Genomic DNA, 22,385 nt, shown 5'->3' with positions numbered 1-22,385 from the left:
ATAGTAACCAGTGTGTGACACGCTCTCCACCCACTCACACCTATCTGCAGGCACATTATGGAACAGGCCAGGTCATCAATTATGAAAATATATATTTGTTTAATTATACAATATATATATATATTTTTTTTAAAGGTGCGACCAATCAGCCTGGGTATATGGCTCTGCCAAGCATTTTTTAATTTTTAATTTATTTCCTTCATCACAGTTTTTTCTGGTGTATTTATTCAGCCTTAACACTAAAGAGCCGAGATGTTGATAGGAGTCAAGAAATAGGTCTCTCTTTATGTGGAATCGTCTCTTGTCGTGATGTGTGTTTTGTCCTATATTTTTAATCCCAGCAGGAGGACTGTTCCTAGGCCGTCATTATAAATAAGATTTTGTTCTTAACTGATGTGCCTAGTTAAATAAAAGGTTGTAATAAATAAAAATAGATGATAGCTTGTTTGATTCATAGCAAGACAACCAATAAACCCATTGCAGCAGCAACGGAGACATTTTTAAAAATTTTTTATAAAGGCTATTGTTGAAAAAAAAAAATGAAAAAAAAAGAGTAAGTATTTTAACAGTGCTAATGTTGTCGATCAACTGTAACATGTGAGTGTAACAGAGCCAGTTACAACCGAAGTATCTGGTCATCAATAGATTAGAGAGAGAGAGAAAAAAGAAGAAGCTTTTAGTCACATTATCAGGCAGGTCCTTGTTCCTCCAACTGCCGTCCCACGGAGGGGAGGGGGGGGGGGGTTTATTTGAGCAAGTTCTGAGCAAATAATTATTATTATTATTATTTTTAAACCTTCAATTAGATTTATTTATTTGTTTTATTGTTGATATAAGAGTGTAAAACACCAGGAAATCATCTCCAAGTGATTTTAATTTTGTAAATCTGTTAAAGTATTCTCACACAATACAAATGATAAACAAGGTATGAAAAGATTTACGTTTTAGTCAAATGTTATATCTATTTGTGCTTCTTGCGGGTCAATTTGCAGTCTGTAAATTCTATGTAAATATATTCCGGCCCTACGACCATCCCCTCAAGGAGAGAAAATTGTCCCGCGGCTGAATCTCGTTGATGATCCCTGGCCCATGACATTGGTTGGTTCCTTGTTAAAGCCTCTTACGATAGCCCACTTCAAAGAAACAGAAAATGGTACATAGTCACTAAAGAAAAATGGGGTTGTTTTAATAAATAATAATAATAATAATAATAAATATATATATATATATTTTTAAACAAAACAATGTATGGAGCTACATTTGGAGAGGCAGTTTGTTTTCCTGTGAAGAGCAAAGGAAAAGACATTGACCGTCGGAGTGATGCAGAACCCTGGTAATGTCTGGGCTATGAAGTGTTATGTATGGGCTATGAAGTGTTACGGTCTGGGCTATGAAGTGTTACGGTCTGGGCTATGAAGTGTTACGGTCTGGGCTATGAAGTGTTACGGTCTGGGCTATGAAGTGTTACGGTCTGGGCTATGAAGTGTTACGGTCTGGGCTATGAAGTGTTACGGTCTGACCTGTTTCCGGACACATCTCATCCAGCAGTTTGACCATGCCCTCCCCCTGCATGGTGGTCCAGGCCTTGATAGGAGAGCCTCCTCCGATCCGGCTGTACTGCTCCTGGATCTTAGGGGTGCGTCGCTTCGCTATGAAGGGCCCAAGTCGACTGAGGAGGAAGAGAGATTCATAGCGTCATAAATCATGTCAACTTCCGGAGTAATAAAACGAAAAGTATTCAGAAGCCATGACCTTTCACCCCCCAAAATGTTCTTACATTAAAGCCTTATTTCAAAATGGATTAAATTAATTTTCCCTCTTCATCCAATCTACACATAATACCAAAGCCGAAACAATTGTCTTATCTTTTCTCTGTACCCCACAGATACAATTATTTGCAAGGTCCCTCAATAATCAAGTAATGAATTTAAGGGCACCTATTCGTAATGTTTAAAAAAAAATAACTGAACAGACTTTGGATGGTGTATCAATACACCCAGTCACTGCAAAGATACAGGTGTCCTTCCTAACTCAGTTGCTGGAGAGGAAGGAAACTGTTCAGGGATTTAACCACGAGGCCACTGGTGACTTTAAAACAGAGTTTAATGTCCAGGATATGAAAAAAAAACAGGTATGTAAACAAATTTGTCCACATAATTTGAGAGAAATCAGCTTTTTGTGCGCATGGAACATTTCTGGGATCTTTTATTTCAGCTCATGAAACCAAAACTTTACATATTGCTGTTCAGTGAAATCTACTTATGGCAAGATGGCACAAACCGATCTTGGGCCTGGCAAACATACATGTACCTTGTCCTTGTGTGTGTTGTAACGGTTTTGACTTGAGGTTATTCTTTGTAGGGGTGTCAGGTAGGTTGAAAATATTGATTTCTCCTTTTTTGTTTAGGAGGGAATGAGTCTCATCTGGTCAGTCAAGTCGACACCAATCAAAAGGACTCATGTAAAAATCCATATGTAAATACTCTTTTCATAAACCCTTAAAACACTGGAAATAACTTCCGAGCGATCACAGTGTGAGCGCGAGAACACTTACTTCTGAACAGGAAGCTTCATCAGATCGGTGTCGGAGAAGAGGCGCAGCAGGAAATCGTGAACATCGTCCAGTTTCTCAGGTCCTCCCATGTTCATCATTAGGATCCCCGTTTTGGGCTTTCTGCAAGGATAAGTACAGTACTACATTAATACTGTATCATTATTTACAATTGTAACTCAAGACATCTAAACAAGTATCCAAGTATTTAGGTTTCTGTGTGGATATGTACAGTAGTACTGCGCTTTTCAGAACTGAAACAACCAAGCAGATATCCCTTGTCTAGACAGAAAGAGCTGCCATTGAAACACATGGAGCGAGGTCGTACGAGGGCTCTACCAACTACATAACCAACCCCCCCCCCCCCCCCCAAAAAAAAATTAGGCCTATACTACTGTACTATACTGTGGACAGTAGGTATTTATCCAGGCCCTGTATTGAAGGAAGTGATGCCACACAAAAAAAAAACGATAGTTTGTTGCTTGCTCAGTCTTACATTTAATGAACCTCGGCGTGGTCCTACATTTTGGCCGCGGCCTTTTTTAGAGACTCCATCTCTTCATTGAACTTCAATCTGCAATACTTTTTTTGGGGGTGGTGTGTAAGCAACACAGCTCACATTACACAGCTTTATGGATCTACATTTGTTTCACTTGGACCTCAATTTAGTCCTTTCATCAACATAGAAGTATAGGGTAGTGTCCACACGCAGTTTCTCACTCAACACATTTCAGTATGAATGACGACAGGGTAAAAGGGAACTTGAATCAAAGGGATATTTATTCCCTCTCTCTGGTCTATTGTACTGTACCTGTTTTCTACCGCTTCTGGGGTCGCTGTGGAGGCTGGCTGGGCGAAGGCTGCAACGGTTGCACTACTAGACTGTCTCCTGAGAGGTGTCGAAACACACAGGCTTACGGCGTTACTGCACCTGGCAACTGAAGGGACGAGAGAGAGAGAGAGAGAAAAAGAGAGAGAAAAAGAGAGAAAAAGAGAGAGAAAAAGAGAGAAAAGGAGACAGAGAGAAAGAGAGAAAGAGAGAGATAAGATTAAAGTCAAAAATCAGACATTTAAATTGATATACTTCCTTCTAAACCGATGCCTAAAACACATAGGGGGAAAATATATATTTTATAATCATTCTGAAAGCAAAACTTCAATTATTATTTCAAGGCATTACCAACATGTATTATCTGCCAAGCTTGGGAGTGGCAACTTTAGTATTTGTTATTAAGAATAGTTTAGTAGACTAGTAGTAGTTGCCAAATATATATATATATATATTTCTAATTGGCTGCAGTAGCAATCAGTGAACACTAAGCGGCGCAGGATTATTATGCAAGTTGAACAAAATGTCAGTTGTGTAACTTTGAGTTGCATTAGCTAAATAAAACGTTTCATTGCCTCAATTTGAGCCTATGTAGCTATTTTTTTTCTCTCCACAGTTTCATTTAACTCCTGGAAGAGCTCAATAATATGACAGAGCAGTTTGACAAAAGGTTTAGTAAAACATTAGTATGTGTGTGGTTAGTCCTTCGAACAAACCAGCTAGAAGCAATACTTGCTAGCTTAGTTTTTGGCATATTATTGCGATTATAATTCAAACTGAAATATTTACGAGAATATAATGCTATAATATTGAGACATCGGTGAAGTCCGGTCTCTCACGAAATACCTTATTCACAACCTGAAGGTTAAAAAGCCAATGCTAACTAGCTAGCGTGGTAAAAGGCTTGGTGGTGGGCAATATAAACTAGCATTTGGCTATTAGCTAACTAGCCATCCAGCAAATACATGTCAAAGATACAGTTAACTTCTGTGTTCATGTTCTTGTGCTGCTGCTAACTAAACAGCTATCTGTACAGCTAGCTCGCTAACATTAGCACAAAGTAGCTACCCATCCACTTACATTGAATGAGCCGAGTCGCCCTTCCCAATACAGACATCATGTCTCAACGGAGGATTTCTACACTTCTATGAGTGATTTGGTCCAGTCGGCGGATCCTATTTGTCTTTATAACAAATTGCGTGGTCAACCAGCTAAATTCCCCCCAGCCTCTAACACCCGAGGAGTGACACTGACAGAACGCACACTAACAGCACTTGTCACGTGTGTTTACAAGCCATGCCTGTGCTCTGATGTAGGAAGCTGTACACTCCCCTAGCCTGGTCATCCAGGAAGTAGCCCATGGTGTCCCAGTAACTTTAGGTGCTGTTCTGTTCCATAAAACCACATACACAGTGAGTTTTGGATAGATATATGTGTGTATTGGTGTGTGTGTGTGTGTGTGTGTGTGTGTGTGTGTCTGTACAATATATATATGGAATATTTATTCAAAACTCACTGTGTATGTGTTTTTGGTGGTTTTACATCTAGAGAAGGAAGTTACTCAAGAAAATATCTGCCAAATTCTAACCCATGTTTTTGACTTTGTTTAACAGGATTATTGCAACAGCAGTGGACCAGTCATTTGCTACAATATACAAGAGATGAAACCGAATGCGTGTCTCCACAGAACATTCCAGATAGATATTGTAGCGTATGCAGTATACATTTATTGGCAGACAAATAGTATTAGCTAGACAGCATGAATTTCTTGTTTGAAAACACATTTCAAATCTTACATTTGCAGGGATTTGTTAGTGTAATTAATTGTTCTTGTCTTAGATCTCGAGCCTTGTATGTTGGCCTTTTGCAATGCAGTAAGATGGGTCTTCGTCCCAAACGGAGCTCTATTCTCTATATAGAGCACTACCTTTGGTCCTGGTAAAAAATAAGGGCCCTATACAGGGATAGCGCGCTGGTAAAAAAAAATAGCACTATATAGGGAATAGATTGCCATTTGGGATGTACATCTTGGTCTCTTGAAGCGCAGTGTGATCCATCTCCAGCAGGGGGCAGGGTAGTTGGTAGTTTAGGGTCGACAGCGCTGGATAAAGCGGGGGTAGAGACACACGTCTCTGATGTGGTGTCTGTTCAGCAGCCAGGTTAGGAACCTCTCCAGGCCGAGCCCGTAGCCACCATGGGGACAGGTACCATACTTCCTCTAGAAGACACAATGTTGACATTATTAAGGAAACACGCCATCAAAAATGTCTAACAGATTCTCTGTTCATAAAACTGTTCCAGGAAACACTAGGGTGTCTAACCTATGACCCCAGCAGCCATACTAAAATCGCAATGAAGCAAAGCCCCCTTGTGTTTTATTGCTTAAATTAATAAGATCTACAGGTCTGATTTTCTCTTCCTGGCTGAGTACCCACCTGGTCAGTGTACCAGTAGTAAGGGGTAGTTGTACGTACCTGGTCAGTGTACCAGTAGTAAGGGGTAGATGTAGGTACCTGGTCAGTGTACCAGTAGTAAGGGGTAGATGTAGGTACCTGGTCAGTGTACCAGTAGTTGTACGTACCAGTAGTAAGGGGTAGTTGTACGTACCTGGTCAGTGTACCAGTAGTAAGGGGTAGATGTACATACCTGGTCAGTGTACCAGTATTAGAGGGTTGGGTAGATGTACGTACCTGGTCAGTGTACCAGTATTAAAGGGTTGGGTAGATGTACATACCTGGTCAGTGTACCAGTAGTAAGGGGTAGATGTACATACCTGGTCAGTGTACCAGTAGTAAGGGGTAGATGTACATACCTGGTCAGTGTACCAGTAGTAAGGGGTAGATGTACATACCTGGTCAGTGTACCAGTAGTAAGGGGTAGATGTACATACCTGGTCAGTGTACCAGTAGTAAGGGGTAGATGTACATACCTGGTCAGTGTACCAGTAGTAAGGGGTAGATGTACGTACCTGGTCAGTGTACCAGTAGTAAGGGGTTGGGTCAATGCCCTCCCTCTTGTATCCCTCCAGCAGTTCCTCAGCATCCCAGATCCTCATAGACCCTCCAACTATCTCTCCAACGTTAGGCATCAGCACATCCACCTGGGGAGAGGTACAGCAGGGACAACAATGAGGATGTCTTTCAGGGCCCATATTCAAAAAGCCTCTCAGAGAAGGAGTCCTGATCTAGAATCAGCTCCCCCCTGTCCATATTATTATTCATTATTATCTAATAGGACAAAACTGATCTTGGATCAGAACCCAGAGACATGTTTGAATCAGGCCCTGGATAAGGTTCATGATGGCTTCTCTGAGATGTGGTTTTTCAGGTCATGGTTTCCATGAGAGTAAGATCTCTGCTGGTCAGGGACTCACCGACTCAGTGAGGCGTCGGTCCTCAGGACAGCGCTGCATGTAGAAGGACTTGATCTCAGCCGGGAAGCGGCACAGCAGGATGGTCTCACCGATGGCATCAGTCATCAGCCTCTCTGGGGCCTCTGGGATGTCCTGAAACCAAGGAGGGAGAGGGTTTTATAACATCACAATAACAGGAGCTGGACAAAGAGAAGATCCACTGAACAATACACTGATGGAGTAGCTAAACACTGAGCGGACATTCCGTTTTTTTGAGCGGACATTCCATCAGTTTCCTGGACACAGATTAAGTTATGGACTCAAAAACTGGTTCCAACAGATTCTCCATTGAAAGTCATATGTAGTCCAGGACTTGGCTAAATCTGTCCTGGATACCAGCCCTAAATGTCTTCAAAACAACCACAGATCGACACGGTCCAAATATTATTTCTGAGGGAGATTAGGAGTGATTATAATTGACTGTGGTACTTGTCGACCATAAACCATTTATCAAATGTAATTTATTCAGTCAAATGTACCTCTCCAAACTCATAGTATGTCCCATCATCTTTTTTGCTGTCATGCTCCTTCAGCCAGATGATGGCCTCAGAGTAGTTCATCCTCTTGAAGGGCCTCTTGGGGGGCTTGAAGTCCTGGGGAGGATGGAAAGGAAAAAGACAGGCCACATTAGCACTGTGCTATCCTCATGTTTAGCCTTTCACCACCATACCAGGATTCTAAAAGATCAAGGAAACTTGAATCTCAAAAAGGAAACATTATTTCAAGATAAACCTTTATAAGAATATATCCATCTCAGTGAACAAGACTACGAGAAAGAGATAAAACACAGACAGCTGGAGACAGACAGACAGACAGCTAGAGACAGACAGAGAGACAGACAGACAGACAGCTAGAGACAGACAGACAGCTGGAGACAGACAGACAGACAGCTAGAGACAGACAGAGAGACAGAGAGACAGACAGACAGACAGACAGACAGCTAGAGACAGACAGAGAGACAGACAGACAGACAGCTGGAGACAGACAGACATACAGCTAGAGACAGAGACAGACAGCTGGAGACAGACAGCTAGAGACAGACAGACAGACAGACAGACATACAGACAGCTGGAGACAGACATACAGCTAGAGACAGACAGACAGACAGACAGACAGACATACAGACATACAGACAGCTGGAGACAGACATACAGACAGCTGGAGACAGACATACAGACAGCTGGAGACAGACATACAGACAGCTGGAGACAGACAGCTAGAGACAGACAGACAGACAGCTAGAGACAGACAGCTAGAGACAGACAGACAGACAGACAGACATACAGACATACAGACAGCTGGAGACAGACATACATACAGACAGCTGGAGACAGACAGAGAGACAGACAGCTAGAGACAGACAGACATACAGACAGCTGGAGACAGACAGCTAGAGACAGACAGACAGACAGCTAGAGACAGACAGAGAGACATACAGCTAGAGACAGACAGACAGACAGCTAGGAGACAGACAGACATACAGCTAGGAGACAGACAGACAGACAGACAGACGAGACATACAGCTAGAGACAGACAGACAGACAGACAGCTAGAGACAGACAGAGAGACATACAGCTAGGAGACAGACAGCTAGGAGACAGACAGACATACAGACAGCTGGAGACAGACAGCTAGAGACAGACAGACAGACAGCTAGAGACAGACAGAGAGACATACAGCTAGAGACAGACAGACAGACAGCTAGGAGACAGACAGACATACAGCTAGGAGACAGACAGACAGACAGACAGACGAGACATACAGCTAGAGACAGACAGACAGACAGACAGCTAGAGACAGACAGAGAGACATACAGCTAGGAGACAGACAGCTAGGAGACAGACATACAGACAGCTGGAGACAGACAGACAGACAGCTAGAGACAGACAGACAGACAGCTAGAGACAGACAGCTAGAGACAGACAGACATACAGCTAGGAGACAGACATACAGCTAGGAGACAGACAGACAGACAGACATACAGCTAGGAGACAGACAGACAGACAGACATACAGCTAGAGACAGACAGACAGCTAGAGACAGACAGACAGCTAGGAGACAGACAGCTAGGAGACAGACAGACAGCTAGAGACAGACAGAGAGACATACAGCTAGAGACAGACAGAGAGACATACAGCTAGGAGACAGACAGACATACAGCTAGAGACAGACAGACATACAGCTAGAGACAGACAGACAGCTAGAGACAGACAGACAGACAGCTAGAGACAGACAGACAGCTAGGAGACAGACAGCTAGGAGACAGACAGCTAGGAGACAGACAGACATACAGCTAGGAGACAGACAGACAGCTAGAGACAGACAGACAGACAGCTAGAGACAGACAGACAGACAGACAGCTAGAGACAGACAGACAGACAGACAGCTAGAGACAGACAGACAGACAGCTAGAGACAGACAGACAGACAGCTAGAGACAGACAGACAGACAGCTAGAGACAGACAGACAGACAGACAGCTAGAGACAGACAGACAGACAGACAGCTAGAGACAGACAGACAGCTAGAGACAGACAGACAGCTAGAGACAGACAGACAGCTAGAGACAGACATACAGCTAGAGACAGACATACAGCTAGGAGACAGACAGACATACAGCTAGGAGACAGACAGACAGCTAGAGACAGACAGACAGACAGACAGACAGCTAGAGACAGACAGACAGACAGACAGCTAGAGACAGACAGACAGACAGACAGCTAGAGACAGACAGACAGACAGACAGCTAGAGACAGACAGACAGACAGACAGCTAGAGACAGACAGACAGACAGACAGCTAGAGACAGACAGACAGACAGACAGCTAGAGACAGACAGACAGACAGACAGCTAGAGACAGACAGACAGACAGACAGCTAGAGACAGACAGACAGACAGACAGCTAGAGACAGACAGACAGACAGACAGCTAGAGACAGACACAGACAGACAGCTAGAGACAGACACAGACAGACAGCTAGAGACAGACACAGACAGACAGCTAGAGACAGACATACAGACAGCTAGGAGACAGACATACAGACAGCTAGGAGACAGACATACAGACAGCTAGGAGACAGACAGACAGACAGCTAGGAGACAGACAGACAGACAGCTAGGAGACAGACAGACAGACAGCTAGGAGACAGACAGACAGACAGCTAGGAGACAGACAGACAGACAGCTAGGAGACAGACAGACAGACAGCTAGGAGACAGACAGACAGCTAGGAGACAGACAGACAGACAGCTAGGAGACAGACAGACAGACAGCTAGGAGACAGACAGACAGACAGCTAGGAGACAGACAGACAGACAGCTAGGAGACAGACAGACAGACAGCTAGGAGACAGACAGACAGACAGCTAGGAGACAGACAGACAGACAGCTAGGAGACAGACAGACAGACAGCTAGGAGACAGACAGACAGACAGCTAGGAGACAGACAGACAGACAGCTAGGAGACAGACAGACAGACAGCTAGGAGACAGACAGACAGCTAGGAGACAGACAGACAGCTAGGAGACAGACAGACAGCTAGGAGACAGACAGACAGCTAGAGACAGACAGCTAGAGACAGAGAGAGAAAAAAGGGGGGAGAGAGAAAGAGAACTAATAGCTGCCAATAAAACAGACGTACAGGGTTGACTTGGTAGAGTAGAGAAGCAGCAGGAGACTTCAGGACTCTGTCCACCACATCACACACCAGATCCTCCAGTCTGCTCAGTAGGTCCTCATAGGTCATGAAGGGGCACTCTGCCTCTATGTGAGTGTACCTACAGAGGGAGGGCACATAGCGGTTAACATGGGTTATGTAGTTATACTAAGGGATCGGTGTGTTCCCCGCAAGATGGTTGAGCTAACGTAGGCTAATGTGATTAGCATGAGGTTGTAAGGAACAAAAAAATATATATAATCCCAGGACATAGACATGTCTGATATGGGTAGAAAGCTTAAATTCTTGTAAATCTAACTGCACTGTCCAATTTACAGTAGCTATTAGAGTGACATAATACCATGCTATTGTTTGAGGAGAGTGCACAATTATGAACTACTCACTCAGACAGGTGCCTGCGAGTGCGGGACTGCTCTGCACGGTAGGACTGAGCGATACAGAAGGTGTCTCCCAGAGCAGGGATGCAGGTCTCCAGGTAGAGCTGAGAGGACTGGGTCAGGAACGCCTCCTCCCCAAAGTAGTTCAGGTTGAACAGGGTGGAACCACCCTCCACCTGGGTCTGCACCAGAGTGGGTGGGGTGATCTTTGGGGGAACAAATACCAAAAAAAAAAAAATCAAGATTCAAAGCTTTTAATCACTAACCACGTTTCCATCCACTTTGTGAATCAAGTCACATCACATTAAATAAAACACAACAGCTGTGATGGAAGCCGGTAGTTTCAGTACAATTTTATAAATCCAACAGATAATTTGTTAGTTCGACATGGTGAGATCTTTGTGTCTGTAAAATTTATTTTGTGAGAAATTGAAGTGGAAATGTCTTTATGCTGAAATACTGATATTAACCATTAAAACATAAACTTGGGAGTCACGCCATGATATGGCGTGTGATCCTCCCACTACGACTCGGGGAAACCCTGCAGTTTATTAGGCTACAGAATAAATAATTTAGAAACGTCACAGGGTGGTTGAAGTGCAGTGATCCTGATGCTCCTTTCCAATAAATATCGAGGGTCTTATTCTGTTGACATGATGATTGATGCTTGACTGCCGTTTTGACAAATAAAACCATTCTCTCTCTTATCCATAATGTCTTCATGTAGATTAGCCTTCCTGCACTGTATCTGCCAGCTGTTGTCTAGAGCTCCCCTGACAAAACCAGAGTAGGCCTGTGACAAAACCAGAGTAGGCCTGTGACAAAACCAGAGTAGGCCTGTGACAAAACCAGAGTAGGCCTGTGACAAAACCATCGGTAGAGATGGAAACTTTTGATTCTTATTCAGTACATGAAAAAGTACATTGTGTCATAACACACTGAATTATATCTGCAACAAGTCTGGTGGAAACACACCACTGGCATATTTTCTTTTATGTTAATTACAGAACATTAGCATGAATATCTGTGGCCAATTGGATGGAAACCTAGCTAATGATGTCATCAACAAATACAACAAGCAAAGATGGAGGTGATGAGGCTTTTCGATACAGTGGTGCTCCAATATATTGGCATCCTTGTCCTTTACAATGGAGTCCAATGGAGCAGAAAGGTCTTTCTATTCAAAAACTGGTTGAATGGCTATTTTTACCCTGTAGGCACCTGCAACTTACCACAGATGAGATAAATGACACATTAAAATGAGAATCATTGCCTCCAACCAAATTACATTTGAATGTTGAATACTTTAGTCCAGGACATTTTTTTTTTCTTTCCTTGAAGAGAAAAATCTTAATTTAATGTTTTTCTTGGTCCGGGGCAGTTAAATCGTGTAACTACCCATCCCGGATCCGGGAGAATTGTCATCAACTGACACTTAAGTAGCATAACGCAACTGACAAAAAAAGAATACTAGAAAATATTCATTCAATTTATTTTTGGTGGTTTTATGCTTCAAAGAGCTCAATTAGAGGACGTTTGTACAGTGAACCCACTCTTACCTACTGACTTTATTGTCCCCATGGGGACATTATGTGGCGTTTATAAATACAAAAACAAAATTGACAATACAACTTTCATAACAGTTACATACCAATATATATACATATATATAAAGACTAGCTTGCTGGCCTTACGGAGTCGATAGGAACATTAGCCCGTGCTATTTAGGAGGGATATCACATCTGGCACAGATGATTGTCTAGTTGTGTTTTTCATGCTGAGGGGTCAAGAGTATTTTGTGAGCCTTATGGAGGGTCCTGACCTTAAAGAGCTCATCCAGGCCTGTCTGTTTGACTCCAAGTACCTTGCCTGCTGTGATAATAATCCTTCTCAACATATTGTTACCTCATAGTATCCGCGGGCGAAGAAGTGATCCCTGAAGCACTGTGTGACAGTGGAGCGGACCCGGAGGATCTTGGACACGTTCTCCCCACGGATCATCATGTGTCTGTTGTTGAGCTGAACGTCAACATCAGACTCCTCATTCAGCAGGTTGTCAGCTCCTCCAGCCGGCGCCAGACCCACCAGCTCCCAGAAGTCACAGTGCAGCTCATGACCCCCAGGGGCCTGGAGAAGGAGGAAGAGAGGAGAGAGGACATCCTAGTCAGTCATAGCTCTAATAATAAAATAACAAACCATCTAATTACAATTAAAAAAGGGACAGTTTTCCCAGAACCAGATTGGGCCTAGTCCTGGTCTAAAAAAAACAGATGACCGTTTAATCTGGGTAATTAAAGTAAGTAAGTGAAGAATCTGTACCTGCTTTCCCTCAGGTACTTGCTTCACTGTCCCATACAGAGCCACTGTGCTTTCAGTGGACAGCACCAGGGCATTGTAGCACTGACACTATAATGGAGACAAAAACAAAACCAGTTTTACAAATAAGAACAAATAAAAGAAAGCATATTATTCCATTTTGTAATAAAAAAGAAATTAACATTTAAGACAACAAAATGTTTGTTTTTTTTACCAATTTATTGTTGAGAACACACTGGAGGAAACCAGTTCCATCCCTCAGCACAATGAACAGCAGGTTCTTTCCTAGCAAGAGAATGACAATGTGTTCATTCAACTTACCGGGTAAAATAGAAAATAAAGAGAATAATAAATCCACGATGAGCCATGAAGCCCCTCTCCTCTCATCCAGCTGCCCCCCCCCCCCCCCCCTAATGGAATGTCCATTGTTGGACATAAAAAGCGAGACAAAACACCCTGCATTACAATCCTGAGACTATACTGTTAAAAAAACAACCTGCATGTTATCAGCTAGTTACAGTGCTGACATTAGACACACATTAACCAACGTTCTACAATCCTCACCTTGTTTTCTCATTCGGTGCACCCAACCAAACACCTTCACTCTCTCCCCTCGGAGAGGCTCCAGCTGATAGATTTTGACCTGTTGGGAAAAGGTTGATTACATTTCTATATTTCAACACAATGGAAGATAAACATGTGATTCTTATTTCCAAACATGTATTTGTTTAAATCCCTTTAAAACAATACAAAACACAAGATGAGTTAGACAGGATACTGACTAAAGAGAATATAGTGGATCTGACCGTTTTGGGCTCTGGAAGGCTGGGGTCATTCTCAATGGTGATTTTCTTAGCTTCTTCTAGGTTCTTCTCTCGTCTCTCAGAATCCTCTGCCTTTAAAATCAACGTTGAAAATAACTTACATAAATAGCAGCTCACATGGGCTACTGCTGCCTGTGAATATTTTAACCGATAGCCACAACTGTTTATGGCCAAATACAAGACTGTGTGAATAATTGTAATAGTGGCATCCCAAAAGGCTTCCTATTCCCTACATAGAGCACTACTTTTGACTAGAAGTATAGGAAATAGGATTCCTATATAGGGAATAGAGTTCTATTTGGGATAAACATGCCCCAGACTATTTCCCCACACTGCCGCCTCTCCCACGTACCTCCTTTTTGTCTTTGGAGTCGCTCTTCATCTGCTCTCTAGCAAATAACTTGATCACATTTTTCATCTGCGTCTTGGAGATCACTGCCCAACGCTGGAGTAATAGGGGAGATGAAATCAGAACGGGGAGATGAAATCAGAACGGGGAGATGAAATCAGAACGGGGAAACCAAATGAAAGTGAAACCAAACGACTTATTTTTCAAACGCGTCTAACTATGTACCTCTCCTTCCTTCTGAGAGTCCACATAGATGGTTGGGAATGGCTCCTTTCCAGCAAATGTCAAAGCCTTTGAAATCAAATAGTTGTTGTTATAGCAATGCACTTAACTGTGTTTGATTCAAAGATACGTAGACACATCAGTTATGTTGGATGGAGTCATAATTAAACACAAAACATGGTACACGACACTGATTCCTCTTACCCTCAATGAGGTCTTGAAAGGCTTCCTCTCTGTTCCGTCACCATCCTGGTCATTTCCTTCTTTGTCAGACACATACAACTCACCTGGAAGAAGTGGAAACACTCAACACTTGATTCTGAATGTATGTTAGTTCAGCGAACTAATGCATGACAGTGATTATGCTAGCTAGGCAAGATGCTCGTTGGCTAGATAACAGGAGCGTGACAGACATTTTACCACATGTTTGGGTACAGGGAAAAACAAAAACTAAAACAGAGCTCACACCGATGCGTAGTAATTTAGCTAGCTTGTTTTAGCTAACTAGACAGTCAAGATAAGCTTGAGCTATGCAATGATTTATATACATCACTTGTGCTATGAAAGCTAGCTAGCAACACCGGTCTGATGCAACACATCGCATGCTTTCAACATTGCTACAAGGGCTGTAAATTAGCTAGACATGTTATCAACTTACCCACTGAGAGTACGCCTGTGGTTTTCGTTACCTCCTCTGCCATACCCACGTACAAATTGTATCAAATGTGTATATTTTAACGGTTTTACTAGCGAGCTAATAATAATACGAAAATGAATCGGCCCTCGTTGGGGTTTGTGCGCATGCGTACGGCGAATACAATTTCCGGATAGTTCGTGAATGGTGACTGGTTGCAGTAAATTTAACGTGGATTCGTTCCACCCTGAAATGACGAAAGTACATTTATGTTGTGGTTTATGGATGGAGAGATGTGGCTAGATATGATTCATGCTTATTTCATTATTAATTCAACCCATTGCATCATGTAAATAGCTCGCAAGTTAAGCATTTCACTGTACTGTTTAACACCTACTGTTTAACACCCTGTGCATGTGACAATTACAAAAGGTAAACGTTGCTTCCATTTTTAATCAATACAACATTAAATAACGCTTGAAATATTATAGAACCAATCTTCCAATGGAAAAATGCCTCCGTGGCTGTGAATAATAAATGAATCTCATAATTCATCCGGACTCGATGAATACAACAACACTGGATCACGTTGAGAAGTTCACATTTTAAGTATGGGTCTCGTTCATTTCCAAGTCTTCAGTCGTGTGATCAGTGGGCTGTGGTTCAATTTTACCCCTGTGCAGTTTCTCATACAACTGTATCACAAAAAGAAGAGTAGAGAAGATGCATCAGATCAAGTATGTATTTCATATCAGAGTTTTTTGTAAAACCACCAGAAATAAACTCAGAATTTCAGTCAAATACATGTTCCCCTTATCGAGCCAACTGTTATCATGAATAAAACCTCAAAACTGCATACATTAAGAATAAGTACTTACAGTGACCCAAATGGGTAAATGTAGTATTCCATACACTACAACAAGGCAAAATAAGAATGTTTCGATGTAGATGGTGCTTTCAAAGAGCATGGAGTATGTCAGGGGCATTTCATCTTTGTCCTGAAATTTTGAAAAAAGTCAACCAACGTTTTAATGCATTAGCAAGTGCTTACAGATTTTTTATAAATGTATCAGTTCAAAAGGCAGTCACACATCTGAGACATCATTTTTTGCAGGTGCATGGAAACAGTTGAAAAAGATGAGGAAAAAACCCTGCATACTGCTCTGTCCTAGTATCACTGCTCTGGTTAGTATCACTGTTCTGGTTAGTATCACTGTTCTGGTTAGTATCACTGCTCTGTCTAGTATCACTGCTCTGTCCTAGTATCACTGCTCTGTCCTAGTATCACTGCTCTGTCCTAGTATCACTGTTCTGGTTAGTATCACTGCTCTGGTTAGTATCACTGCTCTGGTTAGTATCACTGCTCTGGTTAGTATCACTGTTCTGGTTAGTATCACTGCTCTGTCTACTACCACTGCTCTGGTTAGTATCACTGCTCTGTCCTAGTATCACTGCTCTGGTTAGTATCACTGTTCTGGTTAGTATCACTGCTCTGGTTAGTATCACTGTTCTGGTTAGTATCACTGCTCTGGCTAGTATCACTGCTCTGGCTAGTATCACTGCTCTGTCCTAGTATCACTGTTCTGGTTAGTATCACTGCTCTGGTTAGTATCACTGTTCTGGTTAGTATCACTGCTCTGGTTAGTATCACTGCTCTGGTTAGTATCACTGCTCTGTCTACTACCACTGCTCTGGTTAGTATCACTGCTCTGTCCTAGTATCACTGCTCTGGTTAGTATCACTGTTCTGGTTAGTATCACTGCTCTGGTTAGTATCACTGTTCTGGTTAGTATCACTGCTCTGTCTACTACCACTGCTCTGGTTAGTATCACTGCTCTGTCCTAGTATCACTGTTCTGGTTAGTATCACTGTTCTGGTTAGTATCACTGCTCTGGCTAGTATCACTGCTCTGGTTAGTATCACTGCTCTGGTTAGTATCACTGTTCTGGTTAGTAACACTGCTCTGGTTAGTATCACTGTTCTGGTTAGTATCACTGTTCTGGTTAGTATTACTGCTCTGGCTAGTATCACTGCTCTGGTTAGTATCACTGCTCTGGTTAGTATCACTGCTCTGGTTAGTATCACTGTTCTGGTTAGTATCACTGTTCTGGTTAGTATCACTGCTCTGGTTAGTATCACTGTTCTGGTTAGTATCACTGCTCTGTCTAGTACCACTGCTCTGTCTAGTACAACTGCTCTGTCTAGTACCACTGCTCTGTCCTAGTATCACTGCTCTGGTTAGTATCACTGTTCTGGTTAGTATCACTGCTCTGTCTACTACCACTGCTCTGTCTAGTACAACTGCTCTGTCTAGTACCACTGCTCTGTCTAGTACCACTGCTCTGGCTAGTATCACTGTTCTGGTTAGTTTCACTGTTCTGGTTAGTTTCACTGTTCTGGTTAGTATCACTGTTCTGTTTAGTATCACTGCTCTGTCTAGTATCACTGCTCTGTCTAGTATCACTGTTCTGGTTAGTATCACTGTTCTGGTTAGTATCATTGCTCTGTCTAGTATCACTGTTCTGGTTAGTATCACTGCTCTGTCTACTACCACTGCTCTGGCTAGTATCACTGCTCTGTCTAGTATCACTGCTCTGGCTAGTATCACTGCTCTGGCTAGTATCACTGCTAGTATCGCTGCTCTGGCTAGTATCACTGCTAGTATCGCTGCTCTGGCTAGTATCACTGCTAGTATCACTGCTCTGGCTAGGATCACTGCTCTGGCTAGTACCACTGCTAGTATCGCTGCTCTGGCTAGAATCACTGCTCTGGCTAGTATCGCTGCTCTGGCTAGTATCACTGCTCTGGCTAGTATCACTGCTCTGGCTTGAATCACTGCTAGTATCACTGCTAGTACCACTGCTAGTATCGCTGCTCTGGCTAGTATCACTGCTAGTATCGCAGCTCTGGCTAGTATCACTGCTAGTATCGCTGCTCTGGCTAGTATCACTGCTCTGGCTAGTATCACTGCTAGTACCACTGCTAGTATCGCTGCTCTGGCTAGTATCACTGCTAGTATCACTGCTAGTATCACTGCTCTGGCTAGTATCACTGCTAGTACCACTGCTAGTATCGCTGCTCTGGCTAGTATCATTGCTCTGGCTAGTATCACTGCTCTGGCTAGTATCACTGCTCTGGTTAGTATCACTGCTCTGGCTAGTATCACTGCTCTGGCTAGTATCACTGCTCTGGCTAGTATCACTGCTCTGGCTAGTATCACTGCTCTGGCTAGGATCACTGCTCTGGCTAGGATCACTGCTCTGGCTAGTACCACTGCTCTGGCTAGTACCACTGCTAGTATCGCTGCTCTGGCTAGAATCACTGCTCTGGCTTGAATCACTGCTAGTATCACTGCTAGTACCACTGCTAGTATCGCTGCTCTGGCTAGTATCACTGCTAGTATCGCAGCTCTGGCTAGTATCACTGCTAGTATCGCTGCTCTGGCTAGTATCACTGCTCTGGCTAGTATCACTGCTAGTATCGCTGCTCTGGCTAGTATCACTGCTAGTATCACTGCTAGTATCACTGCTCTGGCTAGTATCACTGCTAGTACCACTGCTAGTATCGCTGCTCTGGCTAGTATCATTGCTCTGGCTAGTATCACTGCTCTGGCTAGTATCACTGCTCTGGTTAGTATCACTGCTCTGGCTAGTATCACTGCTCTGGTTAGTATCACTGCTCTGGCTAGTATCACTGCTCTGGCTAGTATCACTGCTCTGGCTAGTATCACTGCTCTGGTTAGTATCACTGCTCTGGTTAGTATCACTGCTCTGGCTAGTATCACTGCTCTGGTTAGTACCACTGCTCTGGTTAGTACCACTGCTCTGGCTAGTATCACTGCTCTGGCTAGTATCACTGCTCTGGTTAGTACCACTGCTCTGGTTAGTACCACGGCTCTGGTTAGTACCACTGCTCTGGTTAGTACCACTGCTCTGGTTAGTATCACTGCTCTGATTAGTATCACTGCTCTGGTTAGTACCACTGCTCTGGCTAGTATCACTGCTCTGGTTAGTACCACTGCTCTGGCTAGTACCACTGCTCTGTCTACTACCACTGCTCTGGCTAGTATCACTGCTCTGGCTAGTATCACTGCTCTGGCTAGTATCACTGCTCTGGCTTGAATCACTGCTAGTATCACTGCTAGTACCACTGCTAGTATCGCTGCTCTGGCTAGTATCACTGCTAGTATCGCAGCTCTGGCTAGTATCACTGCTAGTATCGCTGCTCTGGCTAGTATCACTGCTCTGGCTAGTATCACTGCTAGTACCACTGCTAGTATCGCTGCTCTGGCTAGTATCACTGCTAGTATCACTGCTCTGGCTAGTATCACTGCTAGTACCACTGCTAGTATCGCTGCTCTGGCTAGTATCATTGCTCTGGCTAGTATCACTGCTCTGGCTAGTATCACTGCTCTGGTTAGTATCACTGCTCTGGCTAGTATCACTGCTCTGGTTAGTATCACTGCTCTGGCTAGTATCACTGCTCTGGCTAGTATCACTGCTCTGGCTAGTATCACTGCTCTGGTTAGTATCACTGCTCTGGCTAGTATCACTGCTCTGGCTAGTATCACTGCTCTGGTTAGTACCACTGCTCTGGCTAGTATCACTGCTCTGGCTAGTATCACTGCTCTGGTTAGTACCACGGCTCTGGTTATTATCACTGCTCTGGTTAGTACCACTGCTCTGATTAGTATCACTGCTCTGGTTAGTACCACTGCTCTGGTTAGTACCACTGCTCTGGTTAGTACCACTGCTCTGGTTAGTATCACTGCTCTGGTTAGTACCACTGCTCTGGCTAGTACCACTGCTCTGTCTACTACCACTGCTCTGGCTAGTATCACTGCTCTGGCTAGTATCACTGGTCTGGCTAGTATCACTGGTCTGGTTACTACCACTGCTCTGGCTAGTATCACTGCTCTGGCTAGTATCACTGCTCTGGCTAGTATCACTGCTCTGGCTAGTATCACTGCTCTGGTTAGTACCACTGCTCTGGCTAGTATCACTGCTCTGGTTAGTATCACTGCTCTGGTTAGTATCACTGCTCTGGTTAGTACCACTGCTCTGGTTAGTACCACTGCTCTGGTTAGTATCACTGCTCTGGTTACTACCACTGCTCTGGCTAGTACCACTGCTCTGGCTAGTACCACTGCTCTGGCTAGTATCACTGCTCTGGCTAGTACCACTGCTCTGTCTACTACCACTGCTCTGGCTAGTATCATTGCTCTGGCTAGTATCACTGCTCTGGTTACTACCACTGCTCTGGCTAGTATCACTGCTCTGGCTAGTATCACTGCTCTGGCTAGTATCACTGCTCTGGCTAGTATCACTGCTCTGGCTAGTATCACTGCTCTGGCTAGTATCACTGCTCTGGCTAGTATCACTGGTCTGGTTACTACCACTGCTCTGGCTAGTATCACTGCTCTGGCTAGTATCACTGCTCTGGTTAGTATCACTGCTCTGGCTAGTATCACTGCTCTGGTTAGTACCACTGCTCTGGCTAGTATCACTGCTCTGGCTAGTATCACTGCTCTGTCTACTACCACTGCTCTGGCTAGTATCACTGCTCTGGCTAGTATCACTGCTCTGGTTAGTACCACTGCTCTGGTTAGTATCACTGCTCTGTCTACTACCACTGCTCTGGCTAGTATCACTGCTCTGGCTAGTATCACTGCTCTGGCTAGTATCACTGCTCTGTCTAGTATCACTGCTCTGGCTAGTATCACTGCTCTGGCTAGTACCACTGCTCTGGCTAGTACCACTGCTCTGGCTAGTACCACTGCTCTGGCTAGTACCACTGCTCTGTCTAGTATCACTGCCCTTTATTATGTATCGACCTCAAGGCCTTAGTCAGAGCTTTTGTGAGTTTTGAAAAAATTATTAGCACCGTTATGTATACATAGCTCCACCCACATTCGTTCAATGTATCGAATGGGGGTTGGAGTCAAGGGAAAATAAGTAAGTGTTACCAAATATAACAATGTTCATTTCATAATTATTCAAATAAAGTGTGTACATAAAACGTATTAAATACGTCTGTAAAACCACAATGAGGACATCGACCCATAAAGCAAGTTTTTATAAATAATTGGGAACAGCGCAAGAAAAACGTCAAAGTAATCTGAAATGGTGGCATTAATTCATGTTCACATTTACAACATAACATACATAGGCGTTTCATCATTAAGACCTTTAGGAAATAATGTCTGGAGGGTGAAAATCCCAAAACATTCCCTTTAACTCAGAGTATTATTAATATCACCTCCCCAGTCTGATATCGTAACTTCCTTTATGCCACAAAATCTAAAGGTAGAAATGTAATTTAATTTGGAATCGTTTCCTGTACGTGGGAGAAATATTCACACATCGTTGCACTGTGCGCGACCTCTGCATTTATAGCTACCATTCGGAAGAGGGTATGAAAGAGCCTCGCTCGTTTTCTCTTGTGGCTGGCAGTTATCATGGACCAATTTATTGCGTAAATTGCGACCACTTATACTTACAATAAATTGTTGATTCTTAAATTCAGCTGGCAAAGCAGGGTCCGATGATAAAACATACCAGGGTTTCTTGACAGCATCTCCCACTTTACGCGCGTTCAAAGTGTATGGCGTGGTGAACAAAATCAAATCAATACAGCGTGTTCTTTAGTTTTAGTGTTTTTTTTTTTTTGTATAAATTCATCTCGTGTTTTCCCTAATGCCAAATGAAGAGCTTCATTCACACATTGTGGAGAGTAGCCTCTTCTTAGAAACCTATTGCTCATCTCCGCTTCTTTTTCTAGATAATCCTCTGTGGAGTGGCATATACGGCTCAGTCTGAAAAACGGGCTTCTTGGAAGTCCTCTTTTTAATGGCTCAGGATGGAAGCTGTCCCCCTGGAATAGAGTATTTCTGTTCGTTTCTATACACGTTATACAGACGTGTTTAATACTTTTTTGTTCACACTTTATAAGAATATTTATGAAATGCACATGGTTATATTTCGTTAAACGTAATAAAGAGCAGTGATCGTAGCAAGAGCAGTGTGCAGTTTTTTTTTCTTCTCATAAATGTATCAGTAAAATCTAGTGAACCTGGCTAAGTAAGCCGCTAATCAGAGTGAGGAAAGACGACAAATGAAGTGTGTATTGGGCCAAATTTGAAAAAGGGGAAAAAAACTAAGTGTTTTCTAAGTGATGAACCATTTTAAAATGGTGATGCC

The 22,385-nt window shown here is 43.2% G+C and overlaps 3 protein-coding genes across 3 annotated transcripts in view; all 3 read right to left on the bottom strand.

Moving 5' to 3' along the window:
* Positions 1-4,664, bottom strand: part of fech (ferrochelatase) — a gene marked incomplete in the record, with an annotated part of 31,494 nt that extends 26,830 nt beyond the window's left edge. Inside the window, 4 exon segments of the mRNA XM_031803075.1 lie at positions 1,521-1,669; positions 2,555-2,674; positions 3,363-3,489; positions 4,461-4,664. Of these exon segments, the coding sequence (XP_031658935.1) occupies positions 1,521-1,669; positions 2,555-2,674; positions 3,363-3,489; positions 4,461-4,500 (436 nt within the window).
* A 416-nt stretch (positions 4,665-5,080) lies between these two features.
* On the bottom strand, positions 5,081-15,430 carry LOC109881523 (asparaginyl-tRNA synthetase 1). Its single transcript, XM_020473645.2, has 15 exons — positions 15,211-15,430; positions 14,757-14,839; positions 14,556-14,621; positions 14,334-14,426; positions 13,964-14,053; positions 13,722-13,800; positions 13,372-13,442; positions 13,161-13,247; positions 12,747-12,968; positions 10,848-11,047; positions 10,429-10,564; positions 7,272-7,385; positions 6,754-6,885; positions 6,349-6,480; positions 5,081-5,598 (listed from the first exon to the last, which is right to left on the bottom strand). The coding sequence occupies exons 1-15, from the start codon at positions 15,251-15,253 to the stop codon at positions 5,467-5,469; spliced, it is 1,680 nt and encodes a 559-aa protein (XP_020329234.2). The 5' UTR covers positions 15,254-15,430; the 3' UTR covers positions 5,081-5,466.
* A 443-nt stretch (positions 15,431-15,873) lies between these two features.
* On the bottom strand, positions 15,874-19,610 carry LOC116356580 (dentin sialophosphoprotein-like; the record flags this gene model as incomplete). Its single annotated transcript, XM_031802665.1, has 4 exons — positions 15,874-15,881; positions 17,128-17,349; positions 17,612-19,035; positions 19,129-19,610. Coding segments are annotated over 4 exons (2,136 nt in total), but the record flags the coding sequence as incomplete, so codon positions are not given.
* Positions 19,611-22,385: the final 2,775 nt, after the last annotated feature.

This window comes from Oncorhynchus kisutch, linkage group LG23, assembly GCF_002021735.2.
Source record: "Oncorhynchus kisutch isolate 150728-3 linkage group LG23, Okis_V2, whole genome shotgun sequence".
Classification (NCBI taxonomy): Eukaryota; Metazoa; Chordata; class Actinopteri; order Salmoniformes; family Salmonidae; genus Oncorhynchus; species Oncorhynchus kisutch.
Note: the sequence above shows the minus strand (reverse complement) of the source record. Positions and strands in the feature narration are given on the sequence as shown.

What these genes read in the sequence shown, in the direction of transcription:
- LOC109881523 (XM_020473645.2), bottom strand. Translation starts at nt 15,253, where the DNA reads ATGGCAGAGGAGGTAACGAAAACCACAGGCGTACTCTCAGTGG. An exon ending in CTTTCAAGACCTCATTGAGG is followed by an intron (nt 14,622 to 14,756) that starts GTAAGAGGAATC and finishes TTGATTTCAAAG; the next exon opens with GCTTTGACATTTGCTGGAAA. An exon ending in ACTACTGGTACACTGACCAG is followed by an intron (nt 5,599 to 6,348) that starts GTACGTACATCT and finishes TGTGTCTTCTAG; the next exon opens with AGGAAGTATGGTACCTGTCC.